This window comes from Saccostrea cucullata, unplaced genomic scaffold, assembly GCF_032062105.1.
Source record: "Saccostrea cucullata isolate Sc308-1 unplaced genomic scaffold, CSIRO_AGI_Scuc_v1 ctg648, whole genome shotgun sequence".
In the NCBI taxonomy this organism is placed as follows: Eukaryota; Metazoa; Mollusca; class Bivalvia; order Ostreida; family Ostreidae; genus Saccostrea; species Saccostrea cuccullata.
The window spans coordinates 92,292-110,705 of NW_026923300.1; the positions used below are offsets into that span (position 1 = coordinate 92,292).

The following is an 18,414-nucleotide window of genomic DNA, read 5'->3' on the forward strand; positions in this document are numbered from 1 at the left end:
TTGATTCTTAAGATAATATTATTTTGTATTTATAAATAATGACATTGCAGGACATGTAAGAGTAAAAAGGATACTTGTGATAATTCCTCTAAAGTAATACCATGTATTTCTTTGGCATGTTTTGCCATTTACAATTCAGAAAGGGTTCAGAACTGCTTTTAAATTGCTTGTTGTGAATATTTTTTTAGCATTTGTAATTCATAACTAAATTCATATGATTGTGAATAAGTGTATTTATATGAATGGGTTAAAAAAACTCAATAGAATATATGAATGAAGACCTTCAAAAGCACAAGATTCATTAGTTTTGTACTCAGAAGACCACCAGCTACTTGCATTTGTAAACAATTCTCCATCAGGCACTTGGTATTAAGAGATGCTTTTCAGATTTTCCCTAACTACACTTCAGCATAGAAAGGCCATCATTAAAAATATGTTTCCCTTACCCTAGCCCTAAGTCAGTGGTATGTTGTAGGACTGGGTATTGGCTGAAAATTTCCTATTGCGATATCTACTGACTCGGAGGTACAGTGTATTTTTAACTGAAGTGCAATATGGATTTCAGGAATTTTCAATAAAGATTATAGCGACCAGTTACCTATTCAACAACCTTTCAACTAAGTTCATGTGCACAAAGTTGAGCTAAGCATTTCAAAGCAAGCAAGTTTGGTTCTTTTAAGTATCATATAATATGTTATAGATTGAAAATCAACACAGAAAACTTAAGGATAAATCAAACAGTAATAAACAATTTTTTAAACAAATATTATTGTATTAATGGAAATTTTAGCAAGACACAAGTTTAGGGTTTTGTTCTAAAAAAAAATCAGTATTTATTTCTAATGAGAAGTATTTTAGCTATTTTATAGTACATATGAGAAAAATCAATGGTAACATCTGATTGGGAATAAATTTTTAGAGAGACATTTAATCTTAGCATTCTAAACAGCCTTATTAAAAATACCCAAATTGAATCCCTGCTAAAATTTCTGCTTATACAGTATACAATTCTACAGTCTAAAAATTTTCCTCTGACATACTTTAAGATTTAGACGAAGAATTTTTTCTAGGATGAATGCTTAGTTTTGACCTTAATTTTTACAGCCAACATTATATTTGAAGAATTATGTTTGAATGGGAAAAATGGATTTAATTGATATGCTGTGCTAAAAGATTTAATGTTTGCTAGTATTTTAAATTACTAACCTAAATTGAAGTTTTTAATGGCATTTTCCTTATCATTTAGTATCACAGAACAGGAAGAGAAGTTGACTTAAAATGATGATATAATATACAACTGTACATATATACTGATATTGTTACCTATTAAAAGTTTTCCAGAAGAGGATGTATATCATATTTCAAAAAAAAATTTTAAATCACACACATTTCTTTAATCATTTCATTTTCAAGTAGGCAAAGCTTCTCAGTAGACCAGAAGAAAATAAAACATGGTTGTGTAACTTGACTTTGTTATTTGGATGTCCCTTTACTTTCAGACTGTGAAGCGCCATTCCTCCTTCCAAGACAGCGTCAACAGACTGGCTGTAAGACATGACCGGTTCATGAGAAGGCTCTCTGACTCTCTATACAATGCCAGGTAAGTAAACCAACAGTCATTAAAGAGATTTTCACAGGAAATTAAAATATGTCTGGGAATTTCCGTAAATGTATTGATGCTCATAAAATTTGAAATATTTTACAAACAATTTCAATACTATGGGTATATTCTGTAATTGAATAGAGAGAAATGGTATAAATTGAGAATATAAACATGACTGTTTAGTGGTCGATCAGATCTGTTTATATTTCTGATCTGCTACCCTGTGTCTTATACCATGGTATGACATCTCCACTAAATTCAAATTATACAAGATGTCATCTCATTACTATATAAAATTTCATGGAATACAGGTTCATTTTGAGTTCATCCACCAGTGAATCTTAGTAAACAAAACAATTCTAACAAATATGAGAGAAGGGGCATCAGTTCACTGGGTACTGGGTATTCTGATGGTCTAGTAGGCTTGAAGACCTTGGAATGAGTAAAATGATTGGCCAGAAAAAGGGACAAGTACAGAAATTTACTTAATTGCTGGAAAATATTTGGGCAGCTGGTTTGTTTACCAACAAGAGGAGATGGCTGTCCATGCCAGAGGGGAAAGAAATTAAATGGTCAAATGATTGATGGAAAAAGAAATAATTACCGGCCTGTTTTAACTGACACCCCATTGAGTGATGGATGAGATGTGTCCATAAATAAGGGTTTTCTCAACTTACAGATGCAGGGCTCAAATAACAAAACAATTTTGCCATGTTTACTTGAAGGAGAAAACAGTTTGTTTTTTTTTAAATTTGGATGCAATTTCTTAAAGTATTTTAAAATTATGATTTTGGAAATGTTATAAAATTTGCTTAATTCACCTCATATATAGGAAAGAAGTAACACCTCGATCCGCTTGCGCAAAATATATTAATGAATATTAATACTCTCCTAAAGGAATTGGTTTTAACACATAACTTAAAGCCTCTTAACCCACCTAAGAGCATCGATCAAAGCTTCATTTACATGTTTCCACATATAAATCCATATATATCTATTTTTAGTTACTGGTAACTTATATTTGCAGACAATCTGACACAGAATACAAAACAGGAAATTTCCTATTCATCAGAGAAATAAATAATCAATACACCACAGAGTCACAATGCTGATGTTAGGACACGAGAAGATCTCTTTTCTTACTTCTCTACCCACATTCCAATATATACACTTTCAAAATGGGTTTCATGGTCAAAGTGTCATTAATGAATTATATTTTTAGATGTATCTGATGTATAATGTACGTAGTCTTTTTTCCCCGAGGCTCTTTGGTTTTTAATGAATCATCAAAATCTACCTGTCTGCAGGGCTCTTCATGAATATTTATAATCACAGCCATCCTCTCAACTTCTACTTTTTCTTTTGAATCGTGACAATCTCTCTTTTAGCTCTGGAACCCTAAGGTTTCCCTGTCTTTGCAATTATTTCTCTGGAAAATTTTCCATGGAATTTTATGGATTATTTGGAATCAGATGCACTTGATCTGATTAGAACTGGAGAGAGGTCATGGAAACCCTATTATGTAGACTTGTATCATTTATTGATCTGTGAATATTGATTTGCTCCATATTTCTGGGCTTTGTGTTTTAATTTATTCCGTCAGACAAAATAATGCATCATCAGAGTATTGGATAGGGAGAACACAAAGAACTGATTCCAAGGGGAGATCACTCCAAAACATGGACCGAGACTTCAGAGTTCATTAATGTGCTTCATTTCGGAGACAAAGGAACTTCTTGGTGTAATGCTTTTATTTAAGAATGTTAAATTTGAATGGTTCAAAGGTGTATGCAGATTTTTAAATAGATAGCTAAATCTGGAATTTTTCATTTTGAGCTACCTTAAATCAGAGATGTTTTTAGTCTTTTGAAGTAGAGGTGTTTTCTGCATCATTGGAGTGTTAAAGTGTTTGGTTTTTAATTTGATATGCAGGAGTGTTTATAAGGTATACAACTTTTGTACCTGAGGGCAGACAAGCTCGTACAACATTACCGTACAGGTAAATCTTGTTATTGTTATCATTCGCCAGCACACTCATCCTACGTGAAAAGTTCTGTCCATCTGTCATGCAACCCACATAGACGCATTACTTCAGAGGACTGTAACTCTTTTTTTATTGCCCACAGTGGATAATTTAGGTGAACTGAATATTAATTTTTGAAAGGTGAAAGAAGTGTATGCTTAACGAGAGGGATTTACATATACATTCTGTGCCTATATACCTTTGGACTGTGGACTTAATTATGGACTCTTTTTAACATGTTCAACACGAGGTGTTGAAGGGGAAGAATGATCACAGAGATATTAGGAATTTCTGTTCTTTGTTCTTGGATATTTTAGTTATTATAATTATAAATGTGGTGGATTTCTACAAATATAGCTAATGTGGATTAGACTTTTGACAGATACCGACTGGAAATAGATACATCAGCTTCAGATGACTTCTAATTATGAACTTGAAGATGAACAATGTTTCTATATATGTAAAATGATGGATTGTATTGTTAATATCATTTTGAAGTCACGATAGGACCATCTGGTCCTTTTGTGAGATTCATTTCATTTCTTAAACTTACATGTGTCACCATTGATTTGTGGTGATTTGAATACTCCTGATCTGAATCAAAATTCAGTGTCATTTTGGGATGAATTTTCTAGTCAGTTTGGGAACATGTACCTGTGTCAGCCAGAGAAAAGCCTGGATAGACGAAATGCACGAGGAGGACAAGCCATTAGACAGGTAAATAATGTCAACTCACCAGAATCTGGTATATAGTGGCCCTACACAGGGGATTGGTCTCACCTACAAGACTTTGGGTTTTAGACTGGTTACATTGGGAAAACATGTTGGATATGGAAGACTATCGAGTCAGCTGTTTTAACTTCTCTGCAAAGTCTGATAACAGATGTGTCTATATTTTGTTGAACATTTTAAAAAATTTTTTAAAAATCTACCTTTTTTATGCGCCTGTAATTGAAGACTCGGGACATATAGTTTTTGTTCTGTTTTGTCCACAAAAACTTGAACCTTAGCCATTAGTGGGTCCAGGGCAAAGCCCTTGGGGGTCAGGGGGCGAAGCCCCCGGAAGCTCCTGGATTCTAGAGATTTTGTAGGGTAAAAATGAGGTCTACCGAGTATACATATTAACATTTTGTAGACGAAACTGATTTACGTTAACTTTGACAATTTTAGGGGGGAGGGCGCGCGCCGGGTGCGCCCCCCCCCTTAAATCCGCCACTAATGTATCGTATTTTTGCAAAGTAGAGCTGATCTTCGAAAAGCATTGCTGCACAAATCAAAAAAAAAAAGAAAACTTTACGAAAGGACCCGTAAATCAATTTGAAATAGCATATAATATATTTTTACTATCATTTACAATCATTAATTTTCTTTAAAACCTTTCTTAAGTTAGAGTCTTTGGGGATTTTTGTAGCCTATATGTACACTTAAACATGTATGATATCTAGAAAAGTTTAAGTGTAAGCTTTTCGAAGTACGGTGATGCATTGGTTCGTTGTATGACTAACATGCAATATTCAAAACATCGACCCCCTTATTAAGCTTTTAAGAGTTCTTTAAATTATATAGGCAAGAAAAGACAAGCTCCCCCCCCCCCCCCCCCCCCTCCACGAAAGAAAGCGTGGTTTTTATATTGATATTTACCACTTCTTTTTACTGTCATATTTCTTGTAAATTGACTTAATATCACATAAGATAAGATAATTTTATTTCCAATTTTGGGCTTAATATATTTCATTAAAATAATTGTTGGACTCTGGGAGTCTTTGACACTACTGCAGCAAAGATTCTTTTAAACAAATCTCAGAAAATTTGAGGAGCAGAACCCCCCCCCCCCCCCCGTTTACCTTCAACGTGCTTTACCCGATGCACATGTACAGTATTTGAACGTCCTATATATACGTGTACAAATCGTAATAAATGTAAGCTCCTATGTACATACGTTATTGTCCACGTTTTACTCTTATGTACATTGTGCACTTTACATGTACTTGAGAAATTATCAACGTTGGGCAGCAAAACTATATAACTTTTTTTGAGCTGTATTCATTTTTCAATTCATATTTTTTTTAAAATCAGATATAGAGGTTGTTAATTTGTAGGTTTATGCTTGGATTCATAGAGGAGGGTTGCGTGAATGTTTGAGATACTAATAGTAAATAATCTCTCGTGGTTTGTGAATCGATAATTTTATATGATTTTTTAAATTCAAAATCGTAAATTTAATCAATCTGGCATAATAACATACCTGAAATATAATAAATTGAATGGTCACATAATTTAATGACCAACACAAAACTTGAACAGTTGTGTGGTGTGTGTGCGCACATGTGCCATAGGCGTCGGAAGCAAATTGAAAGTGATGGGGGGGGGGGGTACACCAATAAAAAAAGATTTGCCGAAGTTTAATCATTAAGAAAGTTTATAGTTTTCTTAACTATAATTGCATAACATATGTAAATTGAGGATGTGATTTCATGAAATTTAAAAACTTAAACCTATTCCAATAGTAACCGGTGCCGTTGTCTAATAGTAGCCGTAACACAAGATTCTCCTAATAAAAACGCTCTAGCTTGTAAGAAACCCATCAAAGTGGACAATGATATAAAATAACCAATATTATTTACAAATACACAACGAACTGTCGATTCATTTTTATCAAATATCTAAAACTTCTGACGCAATTTTAAAATATTTCTTACGTGCATGTAAATGTGTCCAACGCTTTCGACAGTTTTCGTCTTATATATCAGCAATTCTTTAATTCATTAAAATTCTAAATATACATGTTAGTTTCAAAATGTATGTAACGTTCCGTAAGGGTGGAATACCAAGCATCTAAACTTTAATAATTGAATTATTGACCATTTTGTTGAGCCAGCGAAGAAAAATACTTACAATTTCGTCCATTTTTTTCCACTAGCAACCGCTCAATTTTCAGATAGCAGTGATGAACGCGCAATTTTTTCTGATAGCAACCGTTTAGGTACTACACCGTGATAATAAAATATAAATCTTGAATAGTTGGTATTAGGAACTTTCATTTATCACTTATATTTTTCTTTGAGTATGAGTATCAATTTTTTGCCTTTGACCTCGACCATGGAGTTTGACCTACTTTTGAATGAATGTTGCTGGGGATTTATATTTCCCCTTTGACAGTTAGGATCTTTTTCAGGGTATCAACATTTTTGATCTGTTGATAAGAGAGTTACACTAATAACTTGCATTGTAGAATTCCCCATGAGCTGACACATGGGGGCATCACTGTTTCACAAAACATCTTGTTGAACTATGTGGAATGAGTTCTTACATTTACAAATATAGTAAAATAGAGTATATAACTACTTGTAATTTTGATATATGGTGCATAAGGAGCACATTGCGGGTGTGACTGGTCGGCAGGGGATACTTACTCCTCCATGGCACCTGATCCTACCTCTGATGTTTTGGAGGTCATTGTTTGCTCTGCTCCTATTTTGTATAGTTTTGTTTTGATCTGAAATACTGTTCATTATCTCCATATGTTTCATGGTACAACTACTTTATTATCCGGAATAGGCAATTGACATGAATATACTGATATATCTTTTTGATTTCAAAAAATAAAAACAATGTCATAGTTCTATATTTAGTATATTTTTATCGAGACTGTTTTTTGCAAATCTTCCTTGTAAAATTCTCTGTTTTGTCACATGATGTTGTGGTATAAAGTTCAGAGGAAGTACTTGTAAATGAGTAATGTAATTCTATCCACTGCCATCTATGTGTTCTACATTACATCGACTTGAAAGATGTTATATATACATAAGAGATGTGGTTATAGTGCAGTTGGATCAGAATTTTAATCTGGACCCACTGTAGCATATATTCTAGTGTTTTTCTACCACTTTGCAGAGGATGGGACTATTTGATACTGTTTTGTAAGTCAATGCAGCAATAATTTATTTTTGACTGATTTTATTTTTATAGTCAAATGTAATCCTCCAGATTACGATGCTTGTTGCAATTCTGCATAAAATACATGTACAGTGTATAATCAAGGTTCAGAATGATGCCAGTATTATTTCTAGCTCTCAGATGTTGCATGGTTGACCTATAAAGATGGTAGATGTTTATGACATACCACACATTCATATCATCATTAGGTGTCATATTTTTACACAATAAATCATTGGTCTGTACTCGTCTACAAGTACAGGGGTACTGAGCTGCTACTAGTCTTACGATTTTATCTTCATTTTGTATTTACATTAAATGATGATTTATATTCTGTTTTTGTAGAGCTAGGTTACAATTTGTTACTGATTAAGACCATGTAGTATTGAAACATTCTTTCAGTTTGTTCGTCAATGTAAGGAAGTTCAGCATGACTAAATATTTTATTAATGTACACTTGTAGATATATAAACATTGTATATACATTCAATAACAGGCATTAAGCTCAGGGCAGGGTTGTAGTAATCTATCAAATACACATTCTCTATGTAATGAGTGGGCTTAGCTACTAAATGTTTTTGTGATGATGAATTGTTTTCTGTGGAACAAGACAAATTGTCACCAGAAAAAAATATTATTTTACATATATCTGAATTAAAAACTGTTTTATTTCAAAGGCTGTTAAAGCAAAACCTAATAAAAAGAAACATCAAACAAACAAACAAATACACATAGCATAGGCCTAAAATTTTGGAATGTCAATATCTGTATGCAGTATCTCCTTTTTAAACTTTTTTTATTGTTATTGGTAAAGAAATAACACCAGTCTATAGACAAAACAGACCAATCCTTTTCTCTATAAGACCATGCAGCAGTGCCTGCATATTCCAAAAAAAGACATTCAATACCCAGTGCAGCATATTTTATTGATTCTTTTCATAGAATGCTGGACTTGAGTGCATATAAAGGTCTTTATTACAATGTACATTTATCAAGGAGAATCTCCACTGAGGAGAAGAGAGAGTGTAGAAGTCTGAACTATAGCGTTAACATCTCTGACATTTGTCAGGAACCCCCAGATTTCCTCTGTTACTAGATGCCGACCAGACTCAAGGGTGTTTTTCTAAGGGAGATAAGTCTAGCTATTTAGTGGTTAGTAAAACATCCCAGTCAGCATGTACATTGTGATACCACGACCTTAAACAACAGTCTTGTATTATAGGATTTCTTTATCTTTAATAAAAACTGCATTCTGTTTCTGTTGTACAGAGGGTTTTAAAAACAAAATGTTTCGTAGGTGTTGATGTTTCATTTATCAGACGGCTGTGTTTTTTAAGTTTCCAAAATCATTCATAGATCGCAGTTGTGAACAGAAGAACCATTTTTTTTCTTTCTAGGTGGGATAACGGTAAGATGAACATCCCCCACCGGATATTAACAGCGGACGACCCCGACACTGGCATTCCTGGTAAATACACGGAGAGCGATTCCAGTACAGAGTTCATTACCACCCCTCAGTCCTCTTACGGAGATGTAAGTATAAACAAGTTACTGAATTTCTTAATCTACTTAAGCACTGACATGTACTTAACATGAGGACGCATAGCCTAGAAATAAATGTGGTGACTTCTGAGAGAAATGAGTCTGTCAGTAGATATGCTGCTGTACCTCTGATATTTAGTGGCTACTGTATATATGTGTACTATTTCTCTATACCACAGTACATTTCAGTCATCAGATATTTTGAGTAGTTTGAATTATTAAAAATGTTGTGGTCCTATCTATGCACTCAAAAATGGAGTTTGATCATGATATGTGTAGGTTGTCAGAGCCAGCTGAAAAAAGGCATGGTAGTGCACTTCTCTTGTTTCTGGTTGAAAAATGAAGTTTCTCTATTTTTTAAGGACTGGGTACTTCAGTGATAAAAGTGTTGCAAAATAAACAAACAGTCTGTTTAAGAGACATCACATGAGGAAGTTTCTCTCCAAACAGAGTAAAGTAGGAATCTTACTCTTGACAAATGAAGATTTGTAAACAGGTTTCCTGAGTGAGCATCTTATGCCACTCTGAGCTGTTGAGGAGATAAGTATGAGTCTGAATCATAAATATCTCCTTATATAAGCTGTCCCTGTCTAATGCTAATGGACCTTTGATGAGTTGGACATGGCCTTTTAAGATTTAATGTTACATGGCTTAGAGGTAGCCAATGAATAATTATAATGACCTACCAGTTCTATACAGCATTATGTTGTTGCAGGTGCTTGCTGTCCTTGCATAAGGTGGCTACTTAAACATTCACATAGATAAATTAAGATATGTATACATCAACTGATTCCTTATTCCTGATCACAGTCTAGAAACACCTACATACTGAAGACCTCAGTCTCTATACTATAACAAGGTAGGGGCCCCATCAGCTGCACATACTCAGAAGACAAAAGCCAGGGAGAGTGTTGACACTCAACTTATTTATGGACTAAATTATCTATGTGAACTTATGACTGACCTCATATTTATCCTGAAGGGACAGTTTGAAAATACACACTTGTCCTAGAGGGACAGTTTGAGTGCCTTCTACCAGGTGTAGAGAAATACTTTAATTTACTATCTAAGCATGCCTCTTTTGTACTTATTGGTTCATTCAAGCAATTTGTATAACTGAGTTGATTTCTTTGAGTTTTGAATTAAAAAAAAAATTGAAAAATTATTGTGCTTTTATTTTAAAATTGATTATTATAAATAAGTGCATTTAATGAGGAAAAATATATCCTTTATTGATACATCAGTATTAATTTTAAGAAGAGCATTATGAATTTTAATTGATTTTTCGTTTAGTTTATTTTTTGCATACTTCCTCCAGTAAGAGAGAGAGGGGATAGGAGAGAAAGCTACTCTCCTCTATAATCTTATCTCTAACCAATTTGACCATACAATCAGGAAGATTTATTATTCCAGAAAATGGCCAAAAATAATTCACTTTCACAAATTACAACATTATTACCTTAAATAACAATTAATCTGTCCTGTTATAGACTTACAGTTATATGCTGAATTGCTGGTAATGCACCTTAAGGAGGCTCATTACACCACTTTTTGATGACGTACTACACAAAAAAAATAAACCTCCATTGTGTCGACCGGTTTCCTATGGGGACGAATTGTACAGGTACCTCTATAATATGACCCTGACCTTTAAAACGCGTTGAAAATAGATGAAACATGCGGTGATATAAAAAGTGAAAACAAAGTAACGGATTCATTATGCATAAACCAAGAAAAATTGCATTTAAGCAGAAACAAAAGAAAACAAAAGTCAAATCTTCGCCAAAGGAAGTAATGTCAATTTCATAGCGATGCATGCAATGAGCTCTATCAATCAATGGAGGGAATTCGAGTTAAAATCTACAACCTTGTTGAAATTAAAAAGTTATTAACTTGCACTATTTACGGTGTTGGTGTTAGTTTATATATTTGCTTTATTGATTTAAATGTATACTCTGGCAATTTAAAGCTTTGTTCTGAATTTTAGATGTAATGTCAAATGTTCCTTAGTGTTTTGAGTCTTGGGTAATTAGGAAAGATAACTCTTGAAAGTGGACTTTTTAGGTCACCTGAGTAAACTCAGGTGACCTATTGCTATCCGTTTTCGTCCGGCGTCGTGCGTCGTCCGTCGTCCGGCGTCCATCGTGTGTTAACATTTGAACATTTTCAGCTTCTTCTCTGCAAACACTGCACCAATTTCAACCAAATTTGGCACAAAGCATCTATGGCTAAAGGGGAACAAAAATTGTGAATTTCATGATCCCTGCCCCCCTGGGGCCTGAGGGGTGGGGCCAAAACCACTAAAATTAATGCAATCTTTAAAAATCTTCTTCTTTACTCCTGGACATCAAGCAGTCAAACTGTTTGCATGATTGTAATCAGCAATGAGTCCTCTACCAAAATTGTGAAATTCATGGCCCTGGGGTCAGGGGTTCTAGTGCTAGGGCGGGGCTAAATAAGTATATAGTGAAAATGCATTATTTCTTTGAAAATCTTCTTCTCTGCTCCTGGGTATTAAATAAACCAACTAAGTACATAGAGTTGTTTTGTAATATCAACAAAATTATCACAATGGTGTAATGAGCAAGAGTGCCTCTACCAAAATTTTGAAATTTATGGCCCCAGGGTCAGGGGTTCTGGTGTTGGGTGGGGCTCTATTGATTATATATAGTGAAAATACATGAATTCTTTGAAAATCTTCTTCTCTGCTCCTGGGTATTAAATAAACTAACCAAGTACATAGTTATGATAAGCAAAAGTGTCTCAGCCAAAATTGTGAATTTTATGGCCCCAGGGTCAAGGATTCTGGTGTTGGGGGGGCTCTATTGATTATAAAGTGAAAATACATGAATTCCTTGAAAATCTTCTTCTTTGCTCCTAGGTAGTAAATAAACTAAGTGTATAGTTATGTTGAGCAAGAGTGCTTTTACCAAAATTATGAATTTTATGGCCCCAGGGTCAGGGGTTCTGGTGTTAGGGCGGGGCTCTATAGATTATATAGTAAAAAATACATGAATTCTTTGAAAATCTTCTTCTCTGCTCCTAGGTATTAAATAAACTATGTTAAATAAATAAAATAAAAAATAAAATAACACTAAGTGTATAGTTATGTTGAGCAAGAGTGCTTTTACCAAAATTATGAATTTTATGGCCCCAGCGTCAAGGGTTCTGGGGTTGGGGGGGGGGGGGGGCTCAATTGATTATATAGTGAAAATACATTAATTCTTTGAAAATCTTCTTCTCTGGTCCTAGGTATTAAATAAACTAACTAAGTGTATAGTTATGATGAGCAAGAGTGCTTTTACCTAAATTGTGAATTTTATGGTCCCAGGGTCAGGGGTTCTGGTGTTAAGGCAGGGCTAGTTTGATTACATATTGAAAATACGTGAATTCTTTGAAAATCTTCTTCTCTGCTCCTAGGAATTAAATAAACTAACTAAGTACATAGTTATGATGAGCAAGAATGCCTCTTCTAAAATTATGAATTTTATGGCCCCAGGGTCAGGGGTTCTGATGTTAGGGCGGGGCTCTATTGATTATATAGTGAAAATACATTAAATCTTTGAAAATTTTCTTCTCTGTCTCTGGGTATGAAGCAGATGAACTACCTATATAGTCATGATGAGCAAGGGCCCTAATCTTGCAGAATTGTGAATTTGAAGGACCCTGGGTCAGGGGTGGGGGAGGGGGGGGCTCTACTTATATACTGAAAATGAATTAATTGTTTGAAATCTGCTCCTTTGTATTTATAAAACATTTATTTATTTTTTGATAGGCAATTTTAAGAGTGCCTTTTTAAAATTTGTGCAATGTGTGGACCTAGGGTCAGGGGTTTATGTCACAGTGTTAGGGGCACTACTGATTATTGCTGAATATTACTGATTAGTTGGAATGCATTTTTGTTCCCCTACCCTGCGTATGGGTATTCAGTAACCAAGCTAAGCAACTGCTAAGTGTATTGTTATGATGATCAATGGTGCCTCTTTCAAAATTTTGAATGCCATATATCATCTGGCTTAAGTTAAAACATGAATCAAATTCAATAACTGGAAAGTTGTTGCATAATGCTCAGGTGACCTATAAGGCCCGTGGGCTGTTACACAAGTTTTTAATGCCATGAATTTTTACTTCAACATAAAATATTATTCCCAATGATGAAATCTTGTTATACCAAATATTTTTTAGATTGGATTTTTCACTTCGTTTAAACATTCTTCATTCAATTTGACACATGTAATTCATTGAAATACATTCCTTGTCTCTTCAGAACTCATTTTCTTAATGTTTTATGCATAGATTATAAAGATAATGACATTAATTGTTTTTAGGACAAAATTATTTTTTCTAATGAAATTATTATTAGGTATTATGAGGTATTTTCACTGTGTGCACTTGTCTGAAGAAGATGCCCATCATTTGACACTGAAGGTTCTGAAATTCTGTTAATAATAAACTTGAAATGAAACATTTCACTAAAATTAGACAAAACCTAAAAAATTCTATAAAAAATATTTCTGATATCAATACCCCAATCTGGATATTTGACATCTACATTATAAGTGTTGCTGTATTGAAATTTAAAATAAACTGTGGATGTAATGAGCCACCTTAATATCTCTTACCTGACAATATCGATCATAAAATAGATAAGATACTTATGATATATAGACAGTGCAATTTACCTTGATTACATAATTGTATGCTTTACAATGTATAATTCATGTTATGTGTAATTATCATCATCACACCTTTGTTTGTACTGTAAGGCAGGGATAATCTGTTATCTCTACTTTGATCAGGGCCCCTTAATTATCTTAAGTGTCTAATCAGTTAATTACAGTAAATTTATCACAAGTTAAACTCCCCAGGGGAAACTCTTATGTTAATATTGTCTGCTGTGAGGACACCCCATTGTTTATCTTGCATATCTCCACACATACAGTACTGAAACCTTTAACACTTGGTGGTCAGCATAATTCCCTTTGAGTGGCCTCAGTGTTCACAACTTTGATCTGTGATTGGCCTCAAATCTATTGTCGGGCAGGAAGAGTCCATACCAGATTGAGGCTGGTGTGGCTGTGTAGCCATTCCCTGGTATTTGTTTACACTGCTTTCTAGGTCAACTGTGAATGCTCCTTTCTAGGTCACTGATCATTGGACAGTTTAAAAATCCACCCAGAGACAGCAGTGTGGCCTACCCAGGATTAATTCCATACCCAGCCTTGTTTGTTGCCTATTTTACCAGCAATTTGTGTGATATTTGGTTGGATTCATCAAAGGACCTTTACAAAATCATTGATTTTTCTCTATCCACGCTATTGTTGAAGACTTTCAGGGTTATAGATAAAGATGGCTAGATGACCCTCAATTCCTTGTGAGAGTCTCTTTAATTTGTGAAATAAAAGACTCAGGATGACCATGGGTTGGGAACAGGTAAGTAATTGACACTTTTGTGGGTTATTTATGATGGTTCTCTAGGTATACATTAGTTGAGGTACAATTAATTGTGTGTAGAATGTACAGGTGTTTCACTAGATTGTTTACAGGTGAGAGCAATGGAGGGAATTAAGAAAGAGAAGGGGGGGGGTTAAAATTCTCAGTCAAGACATTCAAGGGTCTCAGTCAACGCTTTCAGGCTTTAATTATAGCCAAGTGTTCAGGGTTATACAGTGACCAATGAAATTAGGAAATGAACACTTGAATGAGTTTGTTAAAATAAAAGCTGGTGGTTTATACATCAGTAATCCTTCCTGTGTTTCTTGTTGACCTGTACTTCTGAACTTGTGAGCTTTGTTTAACCCTTGCTGGTTTTAATCTTCTTACATGTCCAGCCTAATTCTTAAGAGCCATGGTTAATTCCAAACAGATGTGCCACATGTAGATTCTTATGTAAATGAGGTGTTGTACAAATCAATTTTTCCTTAGTGTATGGAGAAGAGACAGTGGAATTGTAATGGTTTATAGAGAATAACCTTACACACCTTTAAAATAAATAAAACAAACAAAAAATAAATATATTACACACATGTATAAAGTACCGGTATGTGTCGTTTTGAATTTTAGATGATATTCTGTAAAACCCTCATTGTCAGTTATTTGGCTTGATAAAGTTATTGGAGCAGGTCCATTTTCCCACATGTTAGTCTTATACCTGGGCCCAGTCTGATGAGTCTGTGTGGAAGTCTACAGGAATGTACAGTACAGGTGATGCTCTCTTTTACCTGAGCGGCCAAGTTAATGAAGTAAGAGATACCTGCATGGATGATGCATATAGAGGTTCTGACTGACTTTCTGGAGGAAAAAAAAACACAGCTAAGGAAATTGAAGTACAAAGAAATATACTCAATTTGAGATGACTTTATTACAACCAAGCTGACATACACCACACAAATGTTGTGTTGTATTAAGATTATACACTGTCTCAGACTCTGTATTATCAGTGTATGGAACTGAATGCCAGGATCTTTGACTTCTACATGTATCTTACATATATTCTGATGACTATGACGTCATGCATGACAAAAGACCTTTACATTATCATATAACTGTAAAAATAAGTGTCTTCGGAACTTGTGTGGAGATAAGATACCACGAATGTGACATCAAAGGTCAGGTTAGGAGAACTCAGGGGATCCCTGTCTTTTTGTATCTCATAATATAATACATGTAAATAATACAGTCTGACAGAGGAGAATGTATTGTGAGAGTCAGCTAGCTATTGATAATTTTACTCACTTTCATCTTTAACAAGAGAAAGATTGCAGATAATGATCTAATCCAAACATATCTGTTGGAAATTTAACAGATGTAATAAATAAATTGTGTATCAGAAAAATATAATAAGTGTATGGGCTTATGTCCTTTTGAGCATTGACAACTGTGTAAATGAGGGAAATATTCACATGTGATATCAATTTAAAGCCACAAATTTTCAGGTCATAATTAGTTGCTGAAGAATGTAGAAGGGGGGGGGGTGCATGGCTTTTGATTTTAGAGATGAAATACTGTAGAAGTACTTTTTTCTGCGTGGTATTAATTTACGCTATGTACGCGGTCACAAATTTTCCGCGGAAATTTGTCCAAGCGTACTTAATATAAATGTAAGGCATATAGTGACAGTCTAAGGAATCCGCGTAATTTTCTACTCGCGGATTAAACAGAAATTGAGATTCCGCGGAATTATGACCCTGTGGAAAAAAGTACGTCTACAGTAACATATCTACAGATAGGTTTATAAAGGCAGACAAGGAATTGTTATAGATTTAAAGTATCACATGCTATCAGCTGACTAGGACAAAAAAATAACAAACATATGCTACCCGAATCAAAACTGAAACCTGGAATTTACAATGATCAAGTTTAACCTGGATTTGGGAACTTCCATTGGTGATTATTTTTAGCTTCTTATTATTGTTGTCAACAATTATCTCATTTGTATACATGAAGACTGTTATGTGTAGTGTGTTAAGCCTTCTGTGTACAAGGCGGCAATCTTATGGCTCCGACACCGAATGGGAGGAGGCCATGGCCCTCATGGTAAGGTCAAAGCTTGTGTGTTAGCTTGGACTGGGGTCAGGGGCTTGGACAGCTGAGAAGGGGGGGGAGTGTTGACAACAGACTCACATGAGCTCATGCTGTGACTACTGGTGAGATAAATAATAAATTCATATTGAATAATAAAAGAATTTTAGATTTTTGACATGTGACACAATTCAGCACTGGATTGATTCAAACAGAATTACATTGTTTGATATACATACAGTGTACAGTAACAACAAAACAAGGGCAACTCCAGCAGATTATATATAAATGTCATGTATCATATTAGATTGTAGGTATTGTCGGCTCATGCTGTGTTCTGGTTAAGTTTACAGTTATATGGTCTTGTTGACCTAAAAAGGAGACACTCTGTACTCTTAGAAAGAAAGGAGGGGGGATCAAGTCAACATGGCACCCGTGTGATTTTGGGTTGAGATCAGCCCTTTATCTGTCACTATTGGTCCATTTAAATACCTTAAAGCTTGAGGTGCACTTGGCTGTCTGCCCAAAAAGGATTTTTAAAAAAGTGTTTAATCCTAGGATTGTGTGACCTTGTTCAACTGGGAATTTAGGCATATTGGGTATTCCTGTGGATTTTTTTATCACAGATGTTGACGAAACATTGGATTGTGAAATGATCAGTTATATATATATATATACCTAATAAGACAAGTTCCTGTTTTTATCTGTGAAGAGACGACATGGATGTGCTTGTTTAATGGACAGCAAGGGAAAAAAAGTGTTCCACTTTTCTAAGCTGGCTGGTTGTGTAATGTTTTAATATAGGACAACTTAATAAAGGATTTTGCGGGCAATGTTATTGTGTTTTACCTGTGGGATGGGAAGGTCCCCCCGAGAAACAACAAAGGTAACAATGAAAGTTCACCTGATTATAGGAGAAGTTTATTTAAATTGAAAACATATTTGGCCATGACTCATATTGTAAAGTTCATACGTGTAGAATTATATACAAGAGTGAACATTCAGTTATAAAGAAATGTGTTAAATTATTAATCAATTAAAAGTAATAAATTCATGTTTGAAATGTGATATAATATCATTATTTTTTTTTATCACCCAGTCAGAAAAGGTATTTTAATTCCATGTCATTTTGAAATGTAAGCATTTATATTACCAATGAATGAATTATGTTTGGCTATATAGCTGAATGAGAGTTTTGGAATGTATATATTCACTTCTTTTTTATGCTTTGAATGTTGAAAGTTCCAGCATTTATTTGTAGTATACCTATTTTATATTGATTATTATTTGGTTGGGAGAATTTTTCACTCTCACAGTCGAGATGAAGTCTTTCTTGGTTGACTGCTGAAGGGTAAATTCCTGTACTAGGTTTTATTAAGTATTAATTAGTAGACGTGGGATTGTTTTTCCCTTGTGAACCTGTTTGCACTATACTTGTGTAACAGGGTCACTGTATCAGTTTTGATTGATCTTCTGATACAGAAGTTTATTTGCAAATATACCCTAGGCTAATGCACTGGCTGGTACTACTTTTATAATTAGATGTTATTGATAAAGTCTTGGCGAAATTTATGTAAACATTGCAGAGGTAATTTTTTAAGGCAAAATGATGCAGTAAGAGCTGATACATCTTGGGGCAAGAAAATAAAGCCCAATTTATAAAAATAAAAATATTTTGTCCTCCTGAAAATAAGTTCCATAAAGTTTTTTGAATTTATTAAGCAACTTAATTCAGGAGCAAAACTTGCCTATATGATGCAAATATAAGTTGAAAAATTAACAAAAACTA

The 18,414-nt window shown here is 34.3% G+C and overlaps 1 protein-coding gene across 10 annotated transcripts in view; it reads left to right on the forward strand.

The window, feature by feature from the left end:
- LOC134263689 (ras-specific guanine nucleotide-releasing factor RalGPS1-like) overlaps positions 1 to 18,414 on the forward strand; it is a 36,814-nt gene that overhangs the window by 11,470 nt on the left and 6,930 nt on the right. For 5 of the 10 annotated variants that reach the window (XM_062746056.1, XM_062746061.1, XM_062746058.1 and 2 more), the window contains exons 2-3: positions 1,500 to 1,600; positions 8,960 to 9,095. In XM_062746056.1, coding sequence (XP_062602040.1) covers positions 1,500 to 1,600; positions 8,960 to 9,095 — 237 coding nt within the window. Of the gene's footprint in view, positions 1 to 1,499; positions 1,601 to 4,197; positions 4,344 to 7,380; positions 7,547 to 8,586; positions 8,856 to 8,959; positions 9,096 to 16,512; positions 16,641 to 17,382; positions 17,512 to 18,414 lie in introns of those variants that run through there. The other 5 variants (XM_062746059.1, XM_062746062.1, XM_062746063.1 and 2 more) reach the window with 5 other exon arrangements.